General features: G+C 39.5%; 2 protein-coding genes across 2 annotated transcripts; one reads left to right on the forward strand and one right to left on the reverse strand.

Annotated features, from left to right (window-relative positions):
• Window positions 1-5,343: 5,343 nt before the first annotated feature.
• Window positions 5,344-12,379, reverse strand: LOC131461123 (eukaryotic translation initiation factor 4E type 3-like). The gene is made up of 7 exons (XM_058632134.1): window positions 12,040-12,379; window positions 10,327-10,399; window positions 9,265-9,359; window positions 7,552-7,612; window positions 7,408-7,474; window positions 7,147-7,302; window positions 5,344-6,172 (listed from the first exon to the last, which is right to left on the reverse strand). The coding sequence occupies exons 1-7, from the start codon at window positions 12,216-12,218 to the stop codon at window positions 6,126-6,128; spliced, it is 678 nt and encodes a 225-aa protein (XP_058488117.1). The 5' UTR covers window positions 12,219-12,379; the 3' UTR covers window positions 5,344-6,125.
• Window positions 12,380-15,329: 2,950 nt separating this feature from the next.
• On the forward strand, window positions 15,330-18,892 carry gpr27 (G protein-coupled receptor 27). The gene has a single exon (XM_058632133.1). It carries the CDS (start codon window positions 15,931-15,933, stop codon window positions 17,071-17,073), a length of 1,143 nt encoding a protein of 380 aa, XP_058488116.1. The 5' UTR covers window positions 15,330-15,930; the 3' UTR covers window positions 17,074-18,892.
• The last annotated feature ends 4,068 nt before the right edge of the window (window positions 18,893-22,960 follow it).

Here is a 22,960-nt window from a genome sequence, read left to right on the forward strand (position 1 = left end):
CCATTAATACATTAATATAGCATGGCGTTTTCTCTGATTCCAGAAAATAAACATGATATGATGAATGAAAATTTAATCTGTGCATCTTATGTGTTTAATTGCTTACTATTCCTTATTTTCTGTTTCCTGCTCAGGGACTGCAGATGTTAATTAGTGTATTATTATAGTTATTATTAATAATACATGTCATAATAAAACATGACATTAGTGAAGCAGTTCTGTTTATTTTGTAATGTTACAAAAGTGCATTTCCAGCATCCACATCTATCTGATCTCTGAATAGATACATTGAATAATAAGTACATAGATTTTATAAATGACATCAATCTTACATCAGATTTTGTCTGTTTTTGTAATTTTGCAGGGCGATCTTGAAAAAGACTGTTTGCCCTCAGTAGCTCTTCCCTGTTTTACATTAAAAAAAGATGACAGTGATGAATTTTTCTATCAATTTTATAAATGACATTAACACCAAACCACTATATCCATGCTGTTTACACACACACACACACACACACAGTGGTATGGTGTATGCAGTCTATGTTGACTCACATAGACCTGAGTCAGGGCAGGAAGGACCTGTGTTTAGAACAACAAACCTATGATAAGACGTAATTACACAGAGTTTTGCTGACACCATGTCATGTTCAGTAATTGCAGAGTGAGATGCAAAGTCATAACCAAAACACTTACCTCATCGTCAAAGCGTGCAGGTAATATCATTTGAAAACCTTTTGTTTTGCATTCATTAGTCTCGTCACACGGATAATGAATTATTGCTACATTTAGCTTGTCACAGAAATATGACTCACAGTTTTAACAACACTGACAATTAGGCTTTGTCCGAGGTCCAAGGTCAGAAGGAGGTGTTTCTTTTATGACGTGAAGATCTGTGACAACCTGCGTCAGTATTATTCACAGTAGATTTACAATGCCACTCAGGAGAACTCAACAGTCCCTGTAAAGGAATAGTGCAGGGTTGTGAAGTGTGGTTGTATGAGGCAAAGCTGACACACTGCTGACTGCACCGTGCATATTCCCTGGTACACTATATGGACAAAATGTTTCTGGACACCTTACCATTACACCAACAGGGACTGTAATGATGTCATCCAATACATGCAGTACTTTACTATGGAGTTGGTCTCCAGCTACTGTATAACTATAGCTATAGCTATAACAGCTTCCACTCTTCTTGGAATGGTTTTCACGAGATTTTGAAGTGCATCAGGGCTCTGTGCGGACCAAACCATGTCTTTATAGTCCTTGCTTTGTGCACTGGGGCACAATCACATTGGAATAGAAAAGGTCCATCCTCAAACTGTTGCCACAAAGTTGGAAGCATAGCATTGTCCAAAATGTCTTGGTGGGCGCCCAAAGCCTAAAAGATGGCCCCAATATAATTAATATCAATAATTGACAGGTGTGGCCAAATACTTCCGTTCATAGTGTACACTGAAAGTCTGAAATATGCATGTTTGCTCTTTGGGCTTGCTACTTACCACATTCCACATCCACAGCAAGCCGTTTCACATTTTCATGTCACCTACAGGGAGCATGTGCAGTCATCACATGTACGGTCCACATTGACTCAGACTCGGGTAGGTTCAGTGTAGACCCTTAGTGGCACAAAGTGGAAATTTATCACATAGACCCTGGCAGACCCTTGCACACACCCAGAAGTGGAGGACTCTGGCCTAACTGAAATTTAGGACAAACACCTGCTGAAGTATACAATACCTCTCTTGCCAAAAGTCAGCCTTTTCCTCCAGGAAACTGAAGTTTGTGTAACTTTGTAAACTGCTATCTCCCACCAAAAAATGGACACAAACAGCATTGCTGATCTACTGCTGTCTTAAGTCAGCATCTGTAGTTAGGTGTGAATGTGCATGCGTAGACATCGTTAGTGCAGAGTGGAAGTAGATGCGCTCTCTACTGGTTTTTCAAATTACTGATGAGCCTTCAAAATGTGTTTTATAACCTCAGGGGACATAGAGGCATCACTAAAACCTCACCATGCTTTTCATCTAATTGCTCACCCTCGAACCTCTTAACAAGACACTTTCACATCAACGTATGTTTACTTGGTTGTTTGACATATTAAAAGATGAAAACACAAATTTTATGGGGTTGTGTCTGCTTTGGTTTGGTTTTTGTCGGTTTAAAAAAAAAAAAACAAAAAAAAAGCTGAAATGCTGCTATTCCAGACTTACTACCATACAGTAGAGTGAATTACTTTAAACAGGATAAACTGCTGTTGAGAAACCTTTGGAGCGTTTATACATGGTACCAAAATAGTTTAAACCACACTGCTAAACTTTCAACTCTAAATTTTAATTTAATTTTTAAGATTTTATCTTACGGAATATCATCTTTACTTGACTGAGTCTTGGTTGAAAATTTAGCTAATCAAAGATTAGCATTAGCACTGCTAAGGTATTTGCTAATTTATCTGACACAAAAAACACAGATATTTATACTACATCATTTTTCACAGCAGCCTTTTTGACATGAAATATGTAGTTGTGGGTAGATACAAGTGTTCTGAGGGTCATAATATAATTAAGCCTCATGTTAAAACCTCACTGCCATTAGAGACAAATATTTAAAAAAGTACCTGGCAGCCAGAGACACTGCGCTTAACAAATGCTAATGTTGCTCCATGATGCAAACATTTGTTTGACAACACCATGATTCACAAACTTTGGTACATTTATAATGGCAATAATAAATTAGCTCAATATTTTCTCAGGTACTGTGCCACTGAACCACTGTGCTAACACATTATTCTAACTTGAAAACGTGAAGTTAATGTGCTGTTATCTTGATATTATAAATAAAAACAAAGCTATTTTGAAGACTGGGGCGTCTCTATGAAAATTCCTACTCAGAAACAGCTGCAAATTATGTAATGTTAAATCTATATATAAAAAATACACATCTGGCATTCTATCACTAGCTCGATTTGAAAGTTTAGAAATAAATAACTGATTTACAGTCTTGGGAAGTCATTGCTGTATAGGCTACTGCTCAATTGTTCTGCTTTATGGCCCTTATGCATGTTGGATCACAGCTCATGGCACTTGGTATAAATTATCAAATTAATGATAGCTGAGTTATTCCATTTAGCTTCCCGAGTGTCGGGGTGCATGTGGGTTCACTGTCACACTGTCCTGACTTACAACTGCTGAACAGAATCCACCACTTTTGCTGCTAAATCATGTCTTTAAAGCAATTATTTTAACACCTGTATTTTTAATGAGTGAGAACTTAGAAGTTTTCAGTTTTAACGTTTAATATTTTGTCCTTGTCCTGTATTTAATTGAATATGGGTAATAAAGGGATTTGCAAAATATCACAATCTGTTTTGAACAGGGCCCCATTTATTTCACATTGGGGTTGTACTGTAGGTACAATCAGTTAAAATGAAGAAATACATACATTATAAATACATTACATTTCTTAAGTTTATGAGCCAATGCATCACACCTAAACTTTAATATTTTTGTAAAAGTATTTCCTCTCAGTCGTCATATTCTCTTTGACTATGCCTGTATCAGTAACCACTCCTGAACGATTTATCTCAGCTGTTGTCTCCAGGGTACCAAAAAAGACTTATCCTTGCTGGCCTTACTGCAGCCAAAAAAGAAATGGTAGCTACGAGATGGAAACACCCTGATAGTCTCTCAGTGAGCGTTCTCAGTGAGCAGCAAAGGTATGTCCTCTCTCACTTTACACATCAATTACAATGACACAGCACAAACTGTGTAACATGTAGGTGGAATGCAATCTGCACAAAATAGCTCAGTTTAAGTAAAACATGCCGAGACAGCATTCCGTTCAAACTACAGTGGTTACTCTGCACCTCAACAGATATCTGTTGTCAAATTAAATTACAATCTGCAAGAAGAAACGGAGATAATGTGCATTTTTGTTGCCATTTACATTTTATTTACTTACGTCCATTTCACTGCAAAAATCCTGTTTACAAAGAAATTATTGTTCCTTTACAACCAACTCGTCAACTGGTCCAAACAACAAAATTGGTGAGACATACAATAACACCAGAGGCATCAAGTTTACTGTAGCCTACACTGCAATAAAGCAATATTAACTAGAATTAACCCTGTTAGGTAACAGAGTGCAAATGGTCAGAACCAGATGTAAATAAATGTGAAAAAATATACATTTGAACTTTTTACATTACAAGTGATGACTGCACACTGACTCAGTGACTATTACATATCTCCACATCTCTATTTGACTTTTTTTGACATTTAAGATCAACACATACGTTTAAACGGGTGAATGCTGTGAGCGGGTGTTGCTTCCTTTACAGACATAGTAATGCTACATTTTTTCCCCCCTCAGTGTTTTATGGATGTTAGAATGTAGTTCAATATGCACAGCGGATTTATTAGCAGGGGGGCACAAGTAAGGACAAGCACTAAGGTGCACCACTATTTGAGCAGAAAATGTGCAATGTCTTCAAAGTAATGCACCAAAAAATCCACGACTCCCTTTTAGAGAGCAGAGGAGTTTGCTTTCAACTATTTTATTCAAAGAAATGTCAAATGTAGAGTGGTGTGGAACTTTTAAAGAGGCACCCTTCAGAATGGATTTTTCCCTTTAACTTTTGCTGGAAAGAAAAATTCTTAAAAACCACATCTTAAGTTTCTAAGGGCCACATCTATGCCGGATTATAAAAAAAACTGAACAGGAAATTTACTCCTCCAATCAAAGAAGTCGAAAACCCAGCTGAATAAAAACACTGTCTTATATCGGACACAGTAAAGTGCTTTGGCACCAAGTAAGCAAACTTATTTAAAATATTTCGTGTTATGAACTAGAGGGGTTAATGTCTCAGTACTAACTACGATTTGGGGTTTTTAAAGGGTTACTTATGCATCAGATTTTTTCTTTAAAAACAGTGTACTTAATGATCCATAACTGAACAATTAAAACAGGAAAGGAATTATACTGTGCCTCTGATTGTAGCATATCATATAGAGTTCATACAGTCTAGTGGTAGTGGGGGTTGCCTATATGTGCTTACCCAATCTGTTTTTCTTTTCTATTTAAGCTTTAACAAAATTATTGGCTGAGAAACCTAAGCCACACTATCCTACTGAAACAGGACAAAGAGAGATGTGGTGCAGTGATCAGCTGTTTTTCTATGTGCCTCCCTAGTTGATTTTGATAGAACATGTTTAATTCATTTAAACAATTACCTCTGCTTTTTGCCGCCTCTATAGTAAACAACATTTTTTTTCTGGGCCGTGACCTATGTAGTGACACAGTCCACCTAAAAGTTAACAGAAAGTGATCAGCTGTTTCTCAACTGGTCCACATGTATTGAAGTGTGAGGCCATTTCATGACATCATGGCAAGCAAGCAGAGGCAAATATATACAGAGCACTGAGATGTGAGTTCCTTTAAGTTACTGAAGACTGATTTTTCTGCATCTGTTAATATGAAGAGAGAGTTAGGATACATCAAAGGTCACGCTCAAACCTGGTATTTACATTAGTCTTCAGTACGACTGACCACACCTGGCATAAAATACATAAAACAAGTATTAACCACTGGAAAAAAAAACATATTGTGGTTCTCCTCAAACCACCTCCAACTGTGGTTAGTGTGATCAGATCTGAGGGCCATTTCAGGACAGATCCAGAGCATGTACTTTGGCCATGACAAGATCACTGACAACCAATGTTAACACCAGGTCTGAACAAAGTCTAAGAATCAGCATGAACAGAGATATCGGACAGATCTACCAGTTAAAACATACAACATCATAGATTGTGAGGTCCATCGCTGGAACGGGACCATTACAGTGCAGTTTAGTATTGCAGGAAAACTACTGAACTCTGAATGAGAGCTACCCTGGAATTACACATTCTCTGAAGAATTCAGACATTTAAGACCCCTCCCCCCACCCCCCATCAAAAAGAAACAAGGCATCAGTCATTAAAAGTTATAAAAATATATGGATAACATTTCGTTGTCCGATGCAAAATAATATCCTTGATTAGGCTGCAGACAGAGCCTTTACATCAAGGCAGGTATAGAGTCCAGGGTTGTTGTTTCTTTTTAAGAGAAAAAAAAATGTGCAATACCATCTAATGTCTTGAGCGTCCTCCCTCAAAGGCATGATGGTCCATGTGAGCTGAAAAAGTAAGTAAATCACAATGAGACCTGTGATCTGTTCAGCACAGAGCACATTTCAGAGCTTTACCACAAAGTTTTCAATTAGAAAAAGCAAAATACCTGTATAATAAATAAAAGGTATATACCAGGACAAATCCAAACCAAAAGTAGTTTGTAATTATTCACTAAACTTTAGTGACAAGGCTAGCTGATGTGACTGTACTATTAGAAACACACCATCATTAATCTTATAACATACATTTCTTATTTACACCGTTGTCTCTTCTGCAAGGTCTTTAAAGCTGTGATCAAGATGCATGCTCCTAAAATCAGGAGCCACAATCTAAAATACATAATAAATACAGTGCTGTGCGTCACTGTCACCACGCTCTTGTGCAACTGCTTTTGCGGAGGCAGTTTGAAAAAGAGCTGCTCAATAACAGGAGCTGCCATCATTTTATTCCACTTAAAGATAAAACTGAAGTCACTGTCTTTGGAAACAGGGAAGAGAGACTTAGAGGTCAACACTCCGCTTTAGTCAGCAAACCTGAAAACTACAAACCAAGCCAAAATGCTTGAGTCTCTAAATTTTAACAGCCATATTATGCAATTACAAAGTAGGTCGGTAAAACTTTAGTTTCACTTTCAGCCTGCAAGAACATATCAAGGATTAAAGGTCTTCTGGCAAAGCAGGAGTGGGGAAAACATGCATTTATCCTCAGTCGACTGTAATTATGTGTTCATACAGAAGAGGACACACTTTTATTTGTGTCAGGGTTGTTTCTAATTAGTTAGCTGCAACGCTTAAACTTATTGCCATTTATTTTCCTCTGACTTTATCTAATTAAATGTGAATGTGTTCTGTTTCTTTGCTCCTCAATCTTCTGACATTTTATGGATCCTAACAGCAAATCATTGAATCAATAAAATAATCACACATTAACAGATAATAACACTGAGTCACAAGTAGAGTCAAAAAAAGGTCATACTTACGCTTATAAAAAACGGCTTTAAAAGATATGTACGGGAGGAGATCATGGACCTTTCCCAAGATATTTGCTTCATTAGCAAGAGTTGCATCTTTATTCCAGACTTGTACAACATCTTCTCTGTCTCGGACGCTAACACTGACACCAACGACCTCATCATCTGTGCAACAGAAGAAGAAGAAAAACGGCACAAATGTTAAAAGCTCGGTCAATTTGACCTGAACTCAAAAGCTATGTTTAGAAAAAAAGACAGAAAAGAGTCTACCTGAGGAACAGTAATCTGCAAACTGCTCTCCAATAGTAGCAAGTAACAATTCTTTCCATACTGCAGCCTGAAACACAAACATAGAGAATGTAAGTCATTCAGCCATTTAAAAACTCTTATTTTTAAGTGAAGGTGAACACCTACAGTGCTTTCTTTTGGTATTTTCATCTTCCATACTCCTCCTTTTGCATTGCTTTCTTCTTCCCTGGTGGAGTAATATATTTAAGAAAAACATGAGCCACTTCAGTATCATAAACAGAAAATATTCTGAATTGCCGGTGAATTTCACAATAATAACAATAATTCTATAACAATAACAAAAATCTAACCAAGTTGAAACATACTATGTAGAGAAACAAACATGACACAAATATTCCACACAATGAGATTATATACAAAGTAAATGCAAAGCTGCGACTGGTATGGTTGCAAATACAATTATTTTCATAACCCATTAACCTATTATAATAAAAGATTCGATTAGTTGTTCATGTTGAAGAGTGTTTCCGAAACCTTCACATGATGATTTTCTCAAATGACTTCTTTTGTCCACAAACCAAAATTATTCAGTTTCAGTGTAGGTGAATGCACATAGGTTTTTTCTTTTTTTAAATCATGTGGAATCATCCACATGAAAACACAAGGGTGAAAACAGGATTTTCATGTATTCAACAAATACCCTACTTTGGGAAAACGATATCATAGTCCCACCTCTCTCTTGTGCAGGCATTCACTGTCCCTATCTTCATCGTTGTTGTCATCATCTTTGTCTTGAGATTGTTCGACAGTGCTGCCAAATACTTTCAGTGAAAATTAAATAAAGCCGGCCTGAAAAGGCGCTAGATATCAAAAGAACATGTCCTGTCCTCAGAGACTTCAGAAAAAGTGTTCAAGATTAATAGTGAAACTGAATCGCAAAAAAAAAAAAAGGAGGAGAAAACGAAACCTATTTCCACAGACACTGTTTTTACTTGAATGAACAATACAGGTGAGTGATTGTTCCGCACACAGTCAGCAGTTCATTCATGTCTATGACTGTATGTGTGGACACAGCGTTTCTCCCTCTCACTCTCTGTGTGGACAGTCATACGGACTCTCTGCCTGCAGTAAATACAGCTAAATGAAGCTCACTCATGTGGCAGAACTGGTCGTTTCCTTCTCAGAAAGTAGTCAGGTTCTTGCAAGAAAGTTGTTGATCGCTTTGTAGGGAAAAAAGTCAATGGGCGTCAGAAAAGTGGTTGTTGGAAACCCTTTTTTTTTCCTTCTTTCTTTTATTTCCCTTCCTTTCCCATGGCTTGAATCATCCCGTCTCCGTTTGTGTACAACTTCTTCTCCGTTTTTGGTGTAGCAGCGTTACAGGCCTGGAATATGTTCTACAGCGTTTACAGTCATTTTGTGGGGTTTCATGTAGATGGGTGACAGTTCCTGAAACAATGCCATGTTTACATGAAACCTTTTTAAAACATGTGGATATGGCCTTGACGAGGTCTTTGTTATATGGAGCAAAGACACCAGAAAATACTCCTATTTAAGAAGCAGAAAAATCTGAACTTTTTTTAATGACAAAGAAAAGAAACATTCAAACCCATTGATGGATTATGAAAAAAGGTTGATGATTAATTTAGCAATCCATTATTCACTGCAGCAAGCATTGTCTGTGAAGGACCTGAGGACATCACGCAAGTATATATGAGGTTTGAGTTCTTCGATGGACATCACTCTAACATTTACTGCACTGACGTCAGCTTTTAGAGTGCCTCTCTACTTTTTTTTTACCCACATTTTGACCTGCAGTTACAATTAGTCCTCTGTTTAGGCCAGTGGAACAGAATATCATATTTGCAATAACAGACTCACCACAGTGGCCTTCGCTCTCCTCGCATTAAGTGATAACTACATCTCAAAGGCAGGGCTGTGACTGGAGGAATGTTGTTGTATACACTCCAGAACATCTGCAAACAGAAGCAACAGATGACCTTTAATTCACACCGATACTGATACAGACATGTGAAATATGATGCCTCAGCCATTAGTTATCTTTTTTTGTAAATAAAATGCATGATAAAACTATTTATATGCAATATTAGAGCTCTAACATGTAGAAAGAGAGTCACTTCTCGCTCTCCCTCCTCAGGCTCCAACAGAAGTTTCATGACACATCAGCCAAATCTTTCCACCTTTATACAGTTTACATTTGGTGCATTTTCAGACCATAATATTACAGTATAATATAGAGTTTCCATAATGGTGTACCTCTTATCCCCGGTCTTTTTCAGGTTTGTTATTGTTGAACTATACAGTCCACCATTACTGCACTGAAGCTTATAATGATGCAGGGGGAAACAACTTGGGCTGAACAAATAATAGTTTTCAAATATAATTCACAATTTGAAACAATGCAATTAACAAAGCACCCTGCAATTCAGGATATACTGTATGTTATGCAGTGCATCTGACCCAGGTTCTGTTAATGGTTTCAGTTGTGGTAACTCATGTCGGTAAGTTCTCATCATTTACCCTAAATTAACCTTGTCTGCTGCACTGTTCTTCTTCATATTAAAACATGTGATTAATATGCAGATTAATTAGCAGGTTTCAATTAGTTTGTTTTAAAATTTAATGGGACAAACACGCTTGATTTACTTGATGAAAATCATTAGAGAAACTTTGCATTCCCCTTTCATATAATCCACCAGACCATGGAAACACACGGTATACTGTAGACACACAAATTAAGTTCAATACAATAATTTAATTCTAACTAAACAAAGCTAAATATAATATGGCCTTGGTAAAATGCACTGCATTAACTTTCCAACATAAAGCGTTTTCTATTTTCTCATATTAATGAAACTCTGCTTAGGCAAACCTACTTGCACCAAGGATAACGAGGCTCTTGAAAACAACACCACATTTTACCTGAACACTCTGTACTGTGTAGATCTTCTTCAGGTTGGATTCACATTCCGCAGCGGTCGTTCCTGGTAATGACCTAGAACAACAAGTGAAAACTGTTTCAGTCAACAGGAAATGGCAATAACAGGTGACAAGTCCTCTCTCTCACACACACAAAGATATATATGTGTACGACTTCAACTATTGATTATTTTCATAATCGATTAATCTGTTGATGATTTTCTCAATTCATCGTTTGGTCCATAAAATGTCAAAATGATTCAGTCTGAATGACTTGCTTGTTATATGGAGCAGAGACACCAGAAAATATTTACTTTTAAACCGAAAATAAAGAAAACTTGTTTCAACTACAAACAAACATTCAAACTGATAAATTGAAGTTGACGATTTGTGCTGTCCTAGTGTACAATGATACTGATAAGATGATGTAAAATGAGACGTATACAGTAATACAGTAACAAGACTGAATACTGTCTTTCACCAGAGTAAAACTATATTCTAGACTTATGCCTCTGATGATTGATCAAATCTATTTATGTCTACATACATTTACCAGTATGGTGCACACTGTAGGTAAACCAAGAGAAATGTTCTTTACAAAAATACCTGGACAGTAGTGTTATGTAGTTTTCATTTTACAACACAAAAACACTGCCAAATGTACTAATCATCATATTTGATGTATTCTTTATGACTTTACCTTTTATTTATGCATGCAACAAGAATAGGGTCCATAACAAATTGTGATTTAAAGCCTCAGTGTCTTTAATCAGACCAACTAGGGCTGGGTCACACAGCCAATAATGTGTGGTCTGGATTTACATTTTCAGGCAACGATTGTGATAAATGACAGATAAATAAAGATTGATTTAGCTTCTGAGTGACAAGTCCATATTGGAAACTACTACTTATCCTCGACACACATAACTTGTGGTATACCCCAAGGGTCAAACAGAGGTCCACATTTATTCTCATTATACAAGCATGCCCGTCGCTGTATCTACACAGAAACTCAATATCTATATACCGTTTGTATTTAAATCTCTCAAATGCTTTTAAAAGTTAAGGAGACCCTGATTTATATGATCAATCCTGGGGATTCTTCATTATTTGACCTGAAAGTGTTAGTCATTTATAAAATGTCAGTGTAATTGCTGGGAAACTGTTCAAATACATTTACAGCCTGATAAAAGATTAAGACTAAGATTAACAACAATGTTCTGATCTCATGAAAAAGACATGATATAACGTCATGGGTACATTTTAATGACATGTTGGAGTAGGACACTTTGCACCACCAACTAATTTTGACAAAAATAGCCCCAGGCTAGAACTAACACAGTACCACACGTCATTTGTCTGTGAGACGAAGAGAAGCCTGTTCTCTAGAACTGTGCTACTTTTGGAGCAGACTAGAGAAGACTCAGTCTCAAATTCACTGAAAAACTCTCCTTCCTCTGTTTCCTGCTAAGACTCACAACTCCAGAAACTGCACTTGCGTGACTTCCAAAATGACAACAGGTATCATCTCATGCTGGCTTTGACTTTTCTGTTGAGTCAGTCACAGCAGTGTAAATAAACAAAGATGGTGTTAAAAGCAAACATTCTCCCGCTACATTTGCTCCTGGAGGCCTGTGTTCAGCTGTGGCCTTGAATCCTATTTTTGCTGCTCCAAACTCAGAAAAAAATGGAGGGCAGCGGCGGAAAGGGGTTTACCTGTCCAGCCAAAACGTCCAGGGTGAATGCAGTGGCAGCGTGACGTCCTCTTTGTGGTTCTTTGTGATATTTTCCAACTCTTTCTCGTCGATGTCTATGTCGCTTCCAGAGGAAACTGTCTGTCCGCTCAGGCCGCCTCTGTCCATCTGTACATCTGTGTGATCCGCAGGGACCGCCATCTTTTTCAGCTTCAGCAACAGCAGGAGGAAGAAGAAGCTCAGAGCTAAACCTTCAAACCGCGTCTCTGTGCGATTTCTTCAAAACAATGTACAGCCGGTTTGGCTTTATCTCTGCATACAGAATCACACCGCTTTTCCGCCTACCGACTGGTGACGTAACTGCGTCACGTCGCAGTTTGTCCAGACCACAGAGCAGGAAAAGAAAGAGAGGTATCACTCTGTCTGATTTTCAGGTGGCAGAAAACCGAACCGGCGTCGCGGAGGTACACTTAACTGTAGCATACATACTGTATGTCAAACTATCTCGGTGAAACAACCAAGCGCCATTATACTCGAGAGACAGAGACGGACAGAGCCTTTCGTTCTTACTTTGTGTTCATTTCGTCGTAAACTCCCCTGCAAGACGCACATTGATGGCATATATTCTGCAGGAGGATAGACTAAAATCTACTGTGTGAGGAAGAGGATGAGTAAAGTCAGATTTCTCACCCTCAGATTGTATAATATTTCTCATGACTTTATATATTACATATTGCATTATTAAATTACATTACATTATGGTGTCTGTTTTTCCCTCCATTGTTCCCACTCATTCATTCGAGAGAACAAAAACTGTGGAGAGTGAATGTACACCAGAAAATTTGCTTTTTAAAAAAAACCAAGTGAGGCATTCTCTTATATTTCTATCTTCAGTCTCAGGCCTCTCGTTTCAGGTTCACATTCATACTTTGCAAGCTCTAACAAGACAATTGTAGGTGAATCCTCTTGTTCAGGGAGACCATCATGTTATTTGTCTCAGTAATATGTAGACTCAAATGTATACAGATGAGTGTCCATGTATATACATGTTATAACTGGTCCAAACAAACAATGTGAGCAAAACTAATCAAAATAATAATCTACCTATTGTCGTCCTTTTTATTTATTATAATAATAATAATAATAATGAATTTTATTTGTAATGCACTCCGGTACACACACTGTTGAACATAGCCAGTCAAATCTAATGCTACAAATTATTTCTGCATCAATGCATGGTTTCACATCAACACCATATGCAAAAGTGACCTCAAAACTAACCAACCAACAAACAAAGCCAGGCAGAACAAGCATGGTCACTTACCCAGTGTAAAACCTATAAAAGTTGTAACCATGTGACTGATCTAGTGATGTTACTGGTATAATATCTGTAGTATCTTTTTGAATCTTCCATCTTTGATTATTCCTCTGAATTTGATCATAAATGCAAACCACACAGTTAATTGTTTTCAGAATTTCACAGGCTTTAACTGTGATAACTCACAATATAAAACCAGATATTACTTCTACAAGGGGATACTGTGACACAATTACTGTGAAGTCACAACAAAATACAGTATTTAAACAAGCAATTATTGCATAAATCACAATAATGGTGTTTTTACATTAAAATATTACTAGATCACAGTAATATATGGTTAAACTGTGAAGTGAAAGTAAGCTGCTACCAATTTACAATAATTTATTATAAATTATAGTGACCTACTGTGTAAAGTCAAATATTTTACAGCACTAGATTTTGTTGGGTCTATTTTGGTCCCAATATGAATGTTATTCCCTCTCAACAAGGAGTCATTTTGTGCTGCATTTGTGTTCCGTGTTCATGATACTGCAGGCATCAGACTGCAGAGGGCGCTGGTGAATCACTGCAGCAGCAGACCGCAGCTTTGTCACATGATGGAAACTTGTAATTCAAAAAAAGCCCTGCTGAGAGCAAGAGGTCTAATTACAAATTATTATAACAACTTGTGGATTATTTGAGACTGGACTGTCTCTCTCCCCTGTGCATTGTTGGAGTCATGCTGTGTTTGTTTGAGAAAAGAGGGAACGTTTCCTTCTCTTCTGCTGTTTTCAAGCCACTTGACAAATCCATTGCCATTTTCTTAAAGGTCATCTTTAACCTCCTTTGTCAGACCATCTTTTGCTGATTCTTTGTCTCTGCATATACTGCAATATACAACCATTTACTGCATTTAGAGCCACACAGTTAGTTCTACCTTTATGTCACGATATCAGTTTATTTTGTTCATTCTGCTAATATGTCATTAAAAGAAATAGAGTTTTCCATTTAGTTAAAAAAAAAAAATCAGTAACTCCCTGTATGAGGTACTGACTGACTCATTAGTTATTGGGGATTTTATTTTTATTTTAAATGCTTTAACGATCAATGGTTTGCTGTGGCCAGTAAAAGATACATGTCTTATGAAAGGCAAACATTCAGTTTTTCATTGCATTGTTGTACTCTGCCGTGTGTTATGTATGTAAAGTTATGATTGTTCTACTCAGCACACAGAGTAAATAAATAAAGATAAATACAGAGTGTGTTGTTTCAGAGCCAAATTCCAATAGCCAAAGCAAACACTAGAATGTACTCATGTGTTTTTGTTGAATGTAAACAGTGAATCACGTCCCATTGGCAAATAACAAATCCAATTATTCACTTATTTATCTCTACATTACAATGCACAGCAAATCACAGACACCACAAAGAGTAAGTCTGAGTCCAATTGCTGTCAGGGGCAGGGGCGTTGTAACATGTTTCTGTTAGTGAGTTCCCCTTATTGTGTGTCTGTTATGTTACCTCTCCTCTTCCTGTTGTCATGATGGAAAAGTACACAACTTCCTCAGCCTTTAAATTGTGTGTTGTGTGCCTCTTATGTTTTACAGGCTTTCTTGTGATATATCAATGTATGTGTATGATTTAATTTGTTCAGCTCGTCCACGTGATTATTCACTGTTATTTTGTAAACATATTCTTGGAATAATGGTCCTGTGTGGAGTTTGTAATGGCAAAAATTGAATATACTTCCCATAAATACACCATGGTGTGGCGCTGATGGTTACAATATCACCAACAACTTTTGAAAACAGACACCATCACACCCCAAAAGTTATACATTCATTTATTTTTATCTTCAAAAACACACCCTTGGAATAATCATTTTAGCATCAGATTTGTTTGATGGTGTTTGGTCTGCTTTAATGTGAGGGGCCCCTCAGGTCTGTTTAACGTGGAGCCCCCAAAACTCTTCTGAACCGCGTCTGTGTCAGTATATAGTCATGTCAGGAAAGTGAGACCCCTGTTCCCCCTCCCCACCAGCTGATGCTGATCCACATGCGTGCGTGCGTGCGTCGCCTCCTTGACGCTGCTGTGTTCGTGTGTGATTTCAACCCGGATCCAGAGCTGTGCAGGCGCCTCCACCTCTGCGACCATCTTCAACAAGATATGTTTGCCTTCATACGAGCCACAGAATATGCTGTCGTTTTAGCCGCGAGTTCGTCAAGGACCTCCTCCGCCATCTGTGGAAATTGAGAAGTGTTTTCTGTTGAGCGGACGCCGCTATGAAGAAGAGTTGGTGCGTAAACCTGCGGACTGTTTCTGCCGCTGTCATCCCGCAGAGCATGGAACCACGCGCTGATGGTTTCTGAGGCGGACACTTGTGAGATGAAGGATCGGAAGAAAAGGAAGAAATATTAGTGGTTCTTTTTTTATATTGTTGTTGATTCTTTTTGGTGTGGGTGATGAAGCGCGCACACCGAGACTGATGTGATCCGCTGTGTCTGAGCGGAATTCATATCTGACTTATTGTTTTGTTTTTTTGGGGGGGGGTGGATAATTGCGCTGGAACTCTTTTCCATTCAGCTCTGGCAGGAAAGCAGAGCTCGTAGATGTATGGATGTGGGAATACGCAGCACCTACATGGCAAACACGAGTGAGTTTGGGGAGAGCAGCGCGTCCTTGCACAACTATGCGTCCGCGGCCTCTGCGGTCAAACTGGCCTCGCTGGCTCTTATCATGGGCATCAGTTTGCTGGGCAACGCGTCGCTGTCGCTGCTGCTGCTGAAGGACAGCTCGCTGCACAAGGCTCCCTACTACTTCCTCCTGGACCTGTGCGCCGCGGACGTGCTGCGCTCCGCCGTGTGTCTCCCCTTCGTGATGGCAGCGATCGGCGGTGGCTCCGCGTGGCCGTACAGCGCGCTCAGCTGCAGGATCGTCGCCTTCATGTCGGTGCTCTTCTGTTTCCACGTCGCCTTCCTGCTCTTCTGCGTCAGCGTCACCCGCTACATGGCGATCGCGCACCACCGCTTCTACTCCAAGCGGATGAATCTGTGCACGTGCGTGGCGGTGATCTGCATGGCGTGGACGCTCTCCTTGGCCATGGCGTTCCCCCCGGTGTTCGACGTCGGCACCTACAAGTTCATCCGCGAGGAGGAGCAGTGCACCTTTGAGCACCGCTACCTGAAGGTGAATGACACCCTGGGCTTCATGCTCATGCTGCTGGTCATTGTGGGGACCACACATGTGGTTTACATCAAGATGCTGTGCTTTGTGTATGATCACCGCAAAATGAAGCCAGCCCAGTTGGTCCCGGCCATCAGCCAGAGCTGGACCTTCCATGGGCCTGGGGCCACGGGGCAGGCCGCTGCCAACTGGATTGCAGGCTTCGGCCGTGGACCCACACCTCCCACGCTGGTTGGCATCAGACAAGCAACTCACCCTGGGAACAGGAGGCTTCTGGTGCTTGATGAGTTCAAAATGGAGAAGCGCATCAGTAAGATGTTCTACATGATCACACTGACCTTCCTCATCATGTGGGCACCTTATATAAGCACCTGCTACCTTAGGATATTTTGGCGCGGGGCTCCGGTCCCACAGCTGTACCTGAGCATTGCTGTGTGGATGAGCTTCGCCCAGGCAGGAGCCAACCCCATCATCAGCTTCCTGTTCAACAAGGAGCTGAGGCTGCGACTCCGAGCCAGTTTCCCCTGCTGCCTGGGAACACAGACACCCATGGAGCCGTACTGTGTCATCTGAACCAAACTGGCCCCACAACAGTCCACTGACAAACGGACAGACTGATTGTGGTCCACATGGAGACTGGAATCCACTTCAGTTCAGTGTATCCACACTTTTTTACACGTGGGTAAGAGTTTACCAAGGAGCCCATGAAAATCTGAAGAAGAATATCACTTTGATGTTTATTTAAATCTTAAATAAAAATGAATGTATGTTATATTCAAACCATTGTTCACACAATGCTGACTAAGCCCCACATGACTCTCTGACTAATGCAGTGTTTAGATCTCATGATGTCCATGTGTGACATTTCCAGGCAACAGCAACGTAAAGAGTTATGTCGACTACAAACACAATAAAAGCATATAATAGCATATAAGCATAATTCTACTGCTCAGAAAACCTGGTCGTTCATCAGTTTGATGGGATCACGTCTTGCCACTGCCCGTCCCTGCACTGCTGCTGCTGTACACACACAAACACTCCCTCCGTCAGGTCTGATAGTATTGCTCGACAGAGGCCTTTTTCAGATAAAGGATGCAGCATATAAATAACGTTACATCGTTTCTCTTCACAAAGACCAGAGTCATGTTAGTAATGCTGGCAACAGCTACAAAAAAATCACTAAGCTTTAATTTCTTTGTGAAAGCTATGAGGCCTATTATGAAACATAGTCAGAGGGCACAGACCTCTGCCAATCAGCTCAGTCCACATCCACATTACTGCGTTTTCAATTAAAACGCATACTGCTGTCCACCCTATCTCTCTTCTTTAAGGCTCTTAAAACAGGGAAAGTGTTTGAAAACACTGTCGTCTCCTATTTAGTTTGAAAACACCTGGCAGCACTTTAGTCTGGACTGGCAGAACTTTTCAAAAAGATGCCACCGCTGCCAGCATTCTCTTCCTGATTGGATCTAATCAGCCACAACTCGACTATCAGCTATTTCACTTTCACTTTCTCTCTTTTCACTGTCGCTTTCTGCTCCTTTTTACACCAGCACACATGCCTGTTGTAGCAGAATAGTCACATGACATACGTTTTAAGGTGTATTAGTATGGATGTAGGTTACTTTTGACACACAAAAAAAACATTTATCTGACAACACAATTTCCAAATGGAAGTGCAGTAGTGTGGACGTAGCCTCAGTTTCTCAAACACTACAAATGCACAGAAAACCTAATCATTTCTTTCTTAAAAATCTAAAATTTTCCTGGCTTACAGGAAAGAAGGTAAACAAAAACCTCCTAATTTGAAGCAATGATGTGCTTTTCTGCATCACAATGAATCCACGTTTTTAATTTACACACTTGCATTTACAGGATGTGACGCATCCATTCTGACCAACACGCCTAATTTTCTGACCTATATTCAGCAGCCTGATTTTTCTCTACAACCTATTTTTGGTCCAGTGCAAGATTGTACAGTAATTGAATTTTTGGCCGTTTGGGTATTTTTGAAATGACATCACAGTGCAGGTGTCCGAGGTCAGAGACCTGACAGAAATATACAACATTTGACACAAATCTCATTATATTTTTGATTAGGACAGTGTCCCATTTGTAAATATGTAAAGACCCGTTTCCCCCCTTTTTCCCATGTTATTTTAAAAACATGTATGCTGTATAATATGTTAGACTTCTTTGTGTTGTACATGAACAGGAGGTTAAAACTCTCATTTAAAAGTAATTCTTATTCATCTTCACGGGTTAGCTGTGTTGAGAAATTGGTTGGTTCATTTTAACCTGCTGCAGGAAATTGATTTTTTGTTTTACATAAACAAATAAAGACATTGGGATGAATACTAACAATCTGGTGCTTTGGAAAGGATGTTTTCATTGTTTGTATTTCTAGGCGAATAAATAAGAAAATGTATGATACGTTGAGCTCTGTTCATGGTCTGGCTTTGCTCTTGAATGCATCTTGGGTACATATAGTCTAAAATATAGATATGGTGTAATTAAGTGTTATTAATGTGAGTTAAGCCTAAATTATTCATCTGCTTTTCCTGAGCCCGACTCTGTCCTCTGGGACATAGTGTGAGCTGCATTGAGCTGTATTTCAAGTTGAAAGGGTGTTAGACATGTTTTATGATTTTTCCAGTCGCACCAAACATTTAAACAAATTAGCATGCATACAGTGTATCATGACTAACATTATTTATTTGATCAGACCCTCTGTGGGCCATGTTGTAACGCACTTTCACTTTGAGTCCTTTGTTTTAATATCTTGAGGGGGCACAAACACTTGAATATGTATGTGATAGTTTGTTGATTCTTTTATGATGTATAGCAAACACCAACAAGTGGCTCCTTAAACGCATGAGGGGGAAAATAGAGAAGAGAAGCAGGGGAAACTTGGACTCATGACCTATTTTTCCCAAACCTGTCCCGTCTACACAGACATGTTTGCCCTTTGATTTTGAAGTCGACACCTTTTTACTGTCAGTGAATTGCTCTAAAACGTTTATAGATGGTAGAAATACCGATACATCAGTGTCACATTGTCAATATTTTGGTGTGAACCCAGCAGCTTCATCATTAATATCTGCTCAAAAATGTTGATTTTCCTTTTAAGGTGTGACATTAATGGCTCTCAACAGATCACTTAGCAAATGTATAGATTTATTTTAATAGGCCGAGTCTCTCCCACTGGCTTTTTAATGAGACTTATCCTTTTCAGGCTATTGATTTAACTAAATGCTGCTGGGGTCATTGACAGTGGCTTCAATTACACCAAACTGCAGCTTTTAAAGACAGAGGCCTTCCCTCAGCGCACACTTTAGTCCTCTGTCACTCTGATCTGCCCGCACGTCACTGAGGTCCTGAACACACCGTCTACCTCCAGAGCATCCATAACCATTAGCATCACAACAAGCCTGCTTGTTCCTGACAGCTGTTACCGGCCTGCTGAGATCTCACAGTGTAATTGCCTCGGCTCCTTAGCTGCAGGGAAGAGGCTGCTCACCCACACATGCTCTCGTTCAACACAGATGCAGGCTGGAGTATTTTTGGTACATCGTGTTGTCTTCGGGCACACAGGCTCTGCTGAGGAAATTTAACTTTTATTTTTTTGCTGGGTTTTTAGTGTTTTGATTCTTTCATTACAGTGACGAGCATGGTCCTTTTGCCTGATTTTGTCTGCGGACTGTGTCGATGCAGTTAACAGTTTCCTTCTCAGATTTTCAGTCAGCGAGGGTTGTCTTAAGCCATGTTTCCATCATGATACAGTTCAGTTTGGCACAGTGCGGTATGGTTTGGAACGGTAAAGCCTTCGGTCAGGCTTGCGTTTCCACTGAGAACGCTGATTTTACTCGGTAGGCGGGGTGTGTGCTGTGTTAGATGGCCGCCTCACCAAGATACATCCAGGACGACATCCAGCAGCTCGTTTTTTTTTCTGCCTGGTTTGTGTCAACAAGACATCAAGCTTTCTATGAGAATAGACTACAGGCGTTGAATGAACACCGGTCGCAAAAGAGTGATGATTTTGTGTCGCCCCCATCAGCTGTCACTGTCGCGGGTCTAGCTCCACCCGTATCATGCTGTACCATTACTCTGGTAACTCAAGGGAAGGGTACTGAAAAGTGGAATAATACTATTCTTAATGCAAACGCAAAAAAACACATACCATACCAAACCATTCCACTCTCTGGAAACATGCCATTACAGTCAGGTAAATCACTAAAATCAACTTCCTGAGACATAACATATCATGATACAGAGGCCGCGATACAGTAAATGTTGCAATACACAACTATTTGAACGTCCACCATATGCTACACATAATTTACGTCAACATGTGCTTTATTAGTGCAACTTAACCCCGTAACCACTTTATTCTTTCAGGTGTATATGGCTGGAAATCTAGTAATGTTATTTGCTGATCCAGGCGCAAATCTTGACAGTTTAGTGTTAAGTATAGAAATAATACATGATAAAACAAGGCAATCAGAGACGGCAGACTTTACCCCATTTATGCATCAAGCCTCTGTCGGCCTCTGTTGGTCATATTGGCAAATGCAAGTGCGGAAACACAAACAGACAGACACACAGAGCCACTATAACAATACTCCACTTCCACTCTGTGGGGTGAAGTTAAAAAAATGGTGTACCTACTGCCTCTCTCTTGTTAATCATACAGTGCCCTCTACATGTAGCCGGAGAAGAGAGAAGAGTGTTTCGTTACCCTTTAACCTTTTGACAAGTATCTTAACAGGAATCACCTGGGACATGAAAATACTGCAACAAATGAAAGGAGCCAGACCAGCAGATGATAAGGCAGTCACTTGATGATTCCAATCTAGCACTCCTGTCAACAGGTACATGCTCAGTGGGGCTCACGCTAAACTACTGTGGACAGATTCCATTCACGTTAATCCACAGTGGTGTGCACCTCCCTGCTGCTGCTGCTCAGCTCTGTGTTGGAGAAGCAAACTGAGGCAGAGGCTGAAAAGATTTAGGAGTTAGATTGGAGCATCATAAAAACAGTTGCCTAGCAACGTGGTGTAATGTTGGTGTTTTGTCGCCTGAAGCCACTGTGACGTTTATGTGGTATATGTCTGTGCGTCTTTATTCTGCTGTAAGTGGAATTTAGACATTCTGTATTTTAGGAAGTGTACTTTAATTGTATTTACGTACTGCATGCGCATGTTGCAGCTCTGTACCGTTGTCAAGGATGTGACATAGGACCTAAGTGGAGCAAAACTCATATAATGAATGAAACAGAGAAGACTAAAGCAAGACATAAAACAAGAGCAAATCAAAGCAGAAAGGCACAGTAAAGTAAAGTGAAAAAGAACTTACAGGGGGAACAGGATACAAGGAGCAAACCAGAATCCTAAATCAGCAACACAGGACGCAAAATAGACAACCTGACAGAGGACAAAGGGAATAGGGTGAGTATACACACTAGGAAGGGAGAGACAACTCGACCCAGGTGAAATTGGGGGCGTGTCAAAATAAAACAGGACATTTTCCAAAAACCAACAAGGACAAAAACACAACACCAGTACAAACTCAATCAAAGGTCAAAGGTTAGGTGGCAACTATCAGCTGTCATGATTTTTAAATGTTGTTTCACATACTTTATATCCTCTCTCTATTTCTACCAATCTCTTCATATCACATCTAGAGCCAACGAGTAGGATTAATATGAGACACTGCTTTTAAGATCGTACAAATCTAAGTATAACTTTGAGCCTTGAACAAATGCTGTGAATCATCGACTGTCTGTGAATAATTTCGTACACGTCTGACTGTCTCCTGCTGTTAAAAAAGATTTGCTGCCAAGGTGAAAGGGAGGACAGACGCATCTCCCTTTTGTCTTGGAACGGCAATTAAAATTCTTTTTTTCCTTTTTTTGTACTTGGTGGTTAGGAATTCATTTAAGAACGGAAAAATAATGTCACCCTTGCTCTGTGGTGATGAGTGGATAATGAAACTATAACCCAGTTTGTACCCAAATCTGAGAGCGTGTGTCTTTATATTAACCGTGAGATAATGTGTTTCTCTTCCAGGGCTGACAGCAGGCTTAAACTGTGAGACATAAAAGCCAGTAAAACATTTGGGAGTGAACGTTATTCTTATCGCCTCATTCAAATGAGGTGAAATGAAGAAAAGGTTTCTTTCCACGTGTGTTTTGACTCCACAAAGGTGTGATTATTGAATTTTCAGAGAAATGATTCACCACTATTCCAGAGGAAGTAAATTGCACCCTTATAAAAACATGGCTGCCACATGGTTGGGCTGAAAATCTGATCAAAAACTGATTGTTAACGTTGCCATTAGACACGTTTTCTGGCTGGAAACTGAAGTTTGTCAAGTGCTCACTCTCTATCACAGTGATTTCACATCACAGCACAGCACAGGACGTTTTGATCGACTTAATCTGTCAGTAACTTCAAATGTG

The sequence above is a fragment of the Solea solea genome, chromosome 6 (assembly GCF_958295425.1).
Source record: "Solea solea chromosome 6, fSolSol10.1, whole genome shotgun sequence".
NCBI classification, from domain to species: domain Eukaryota; kingdom Metazoa; phylum Chordata; class Actinopteri; order Pleuronectiformes; family Soleidae; genus Solea; species Solea solea.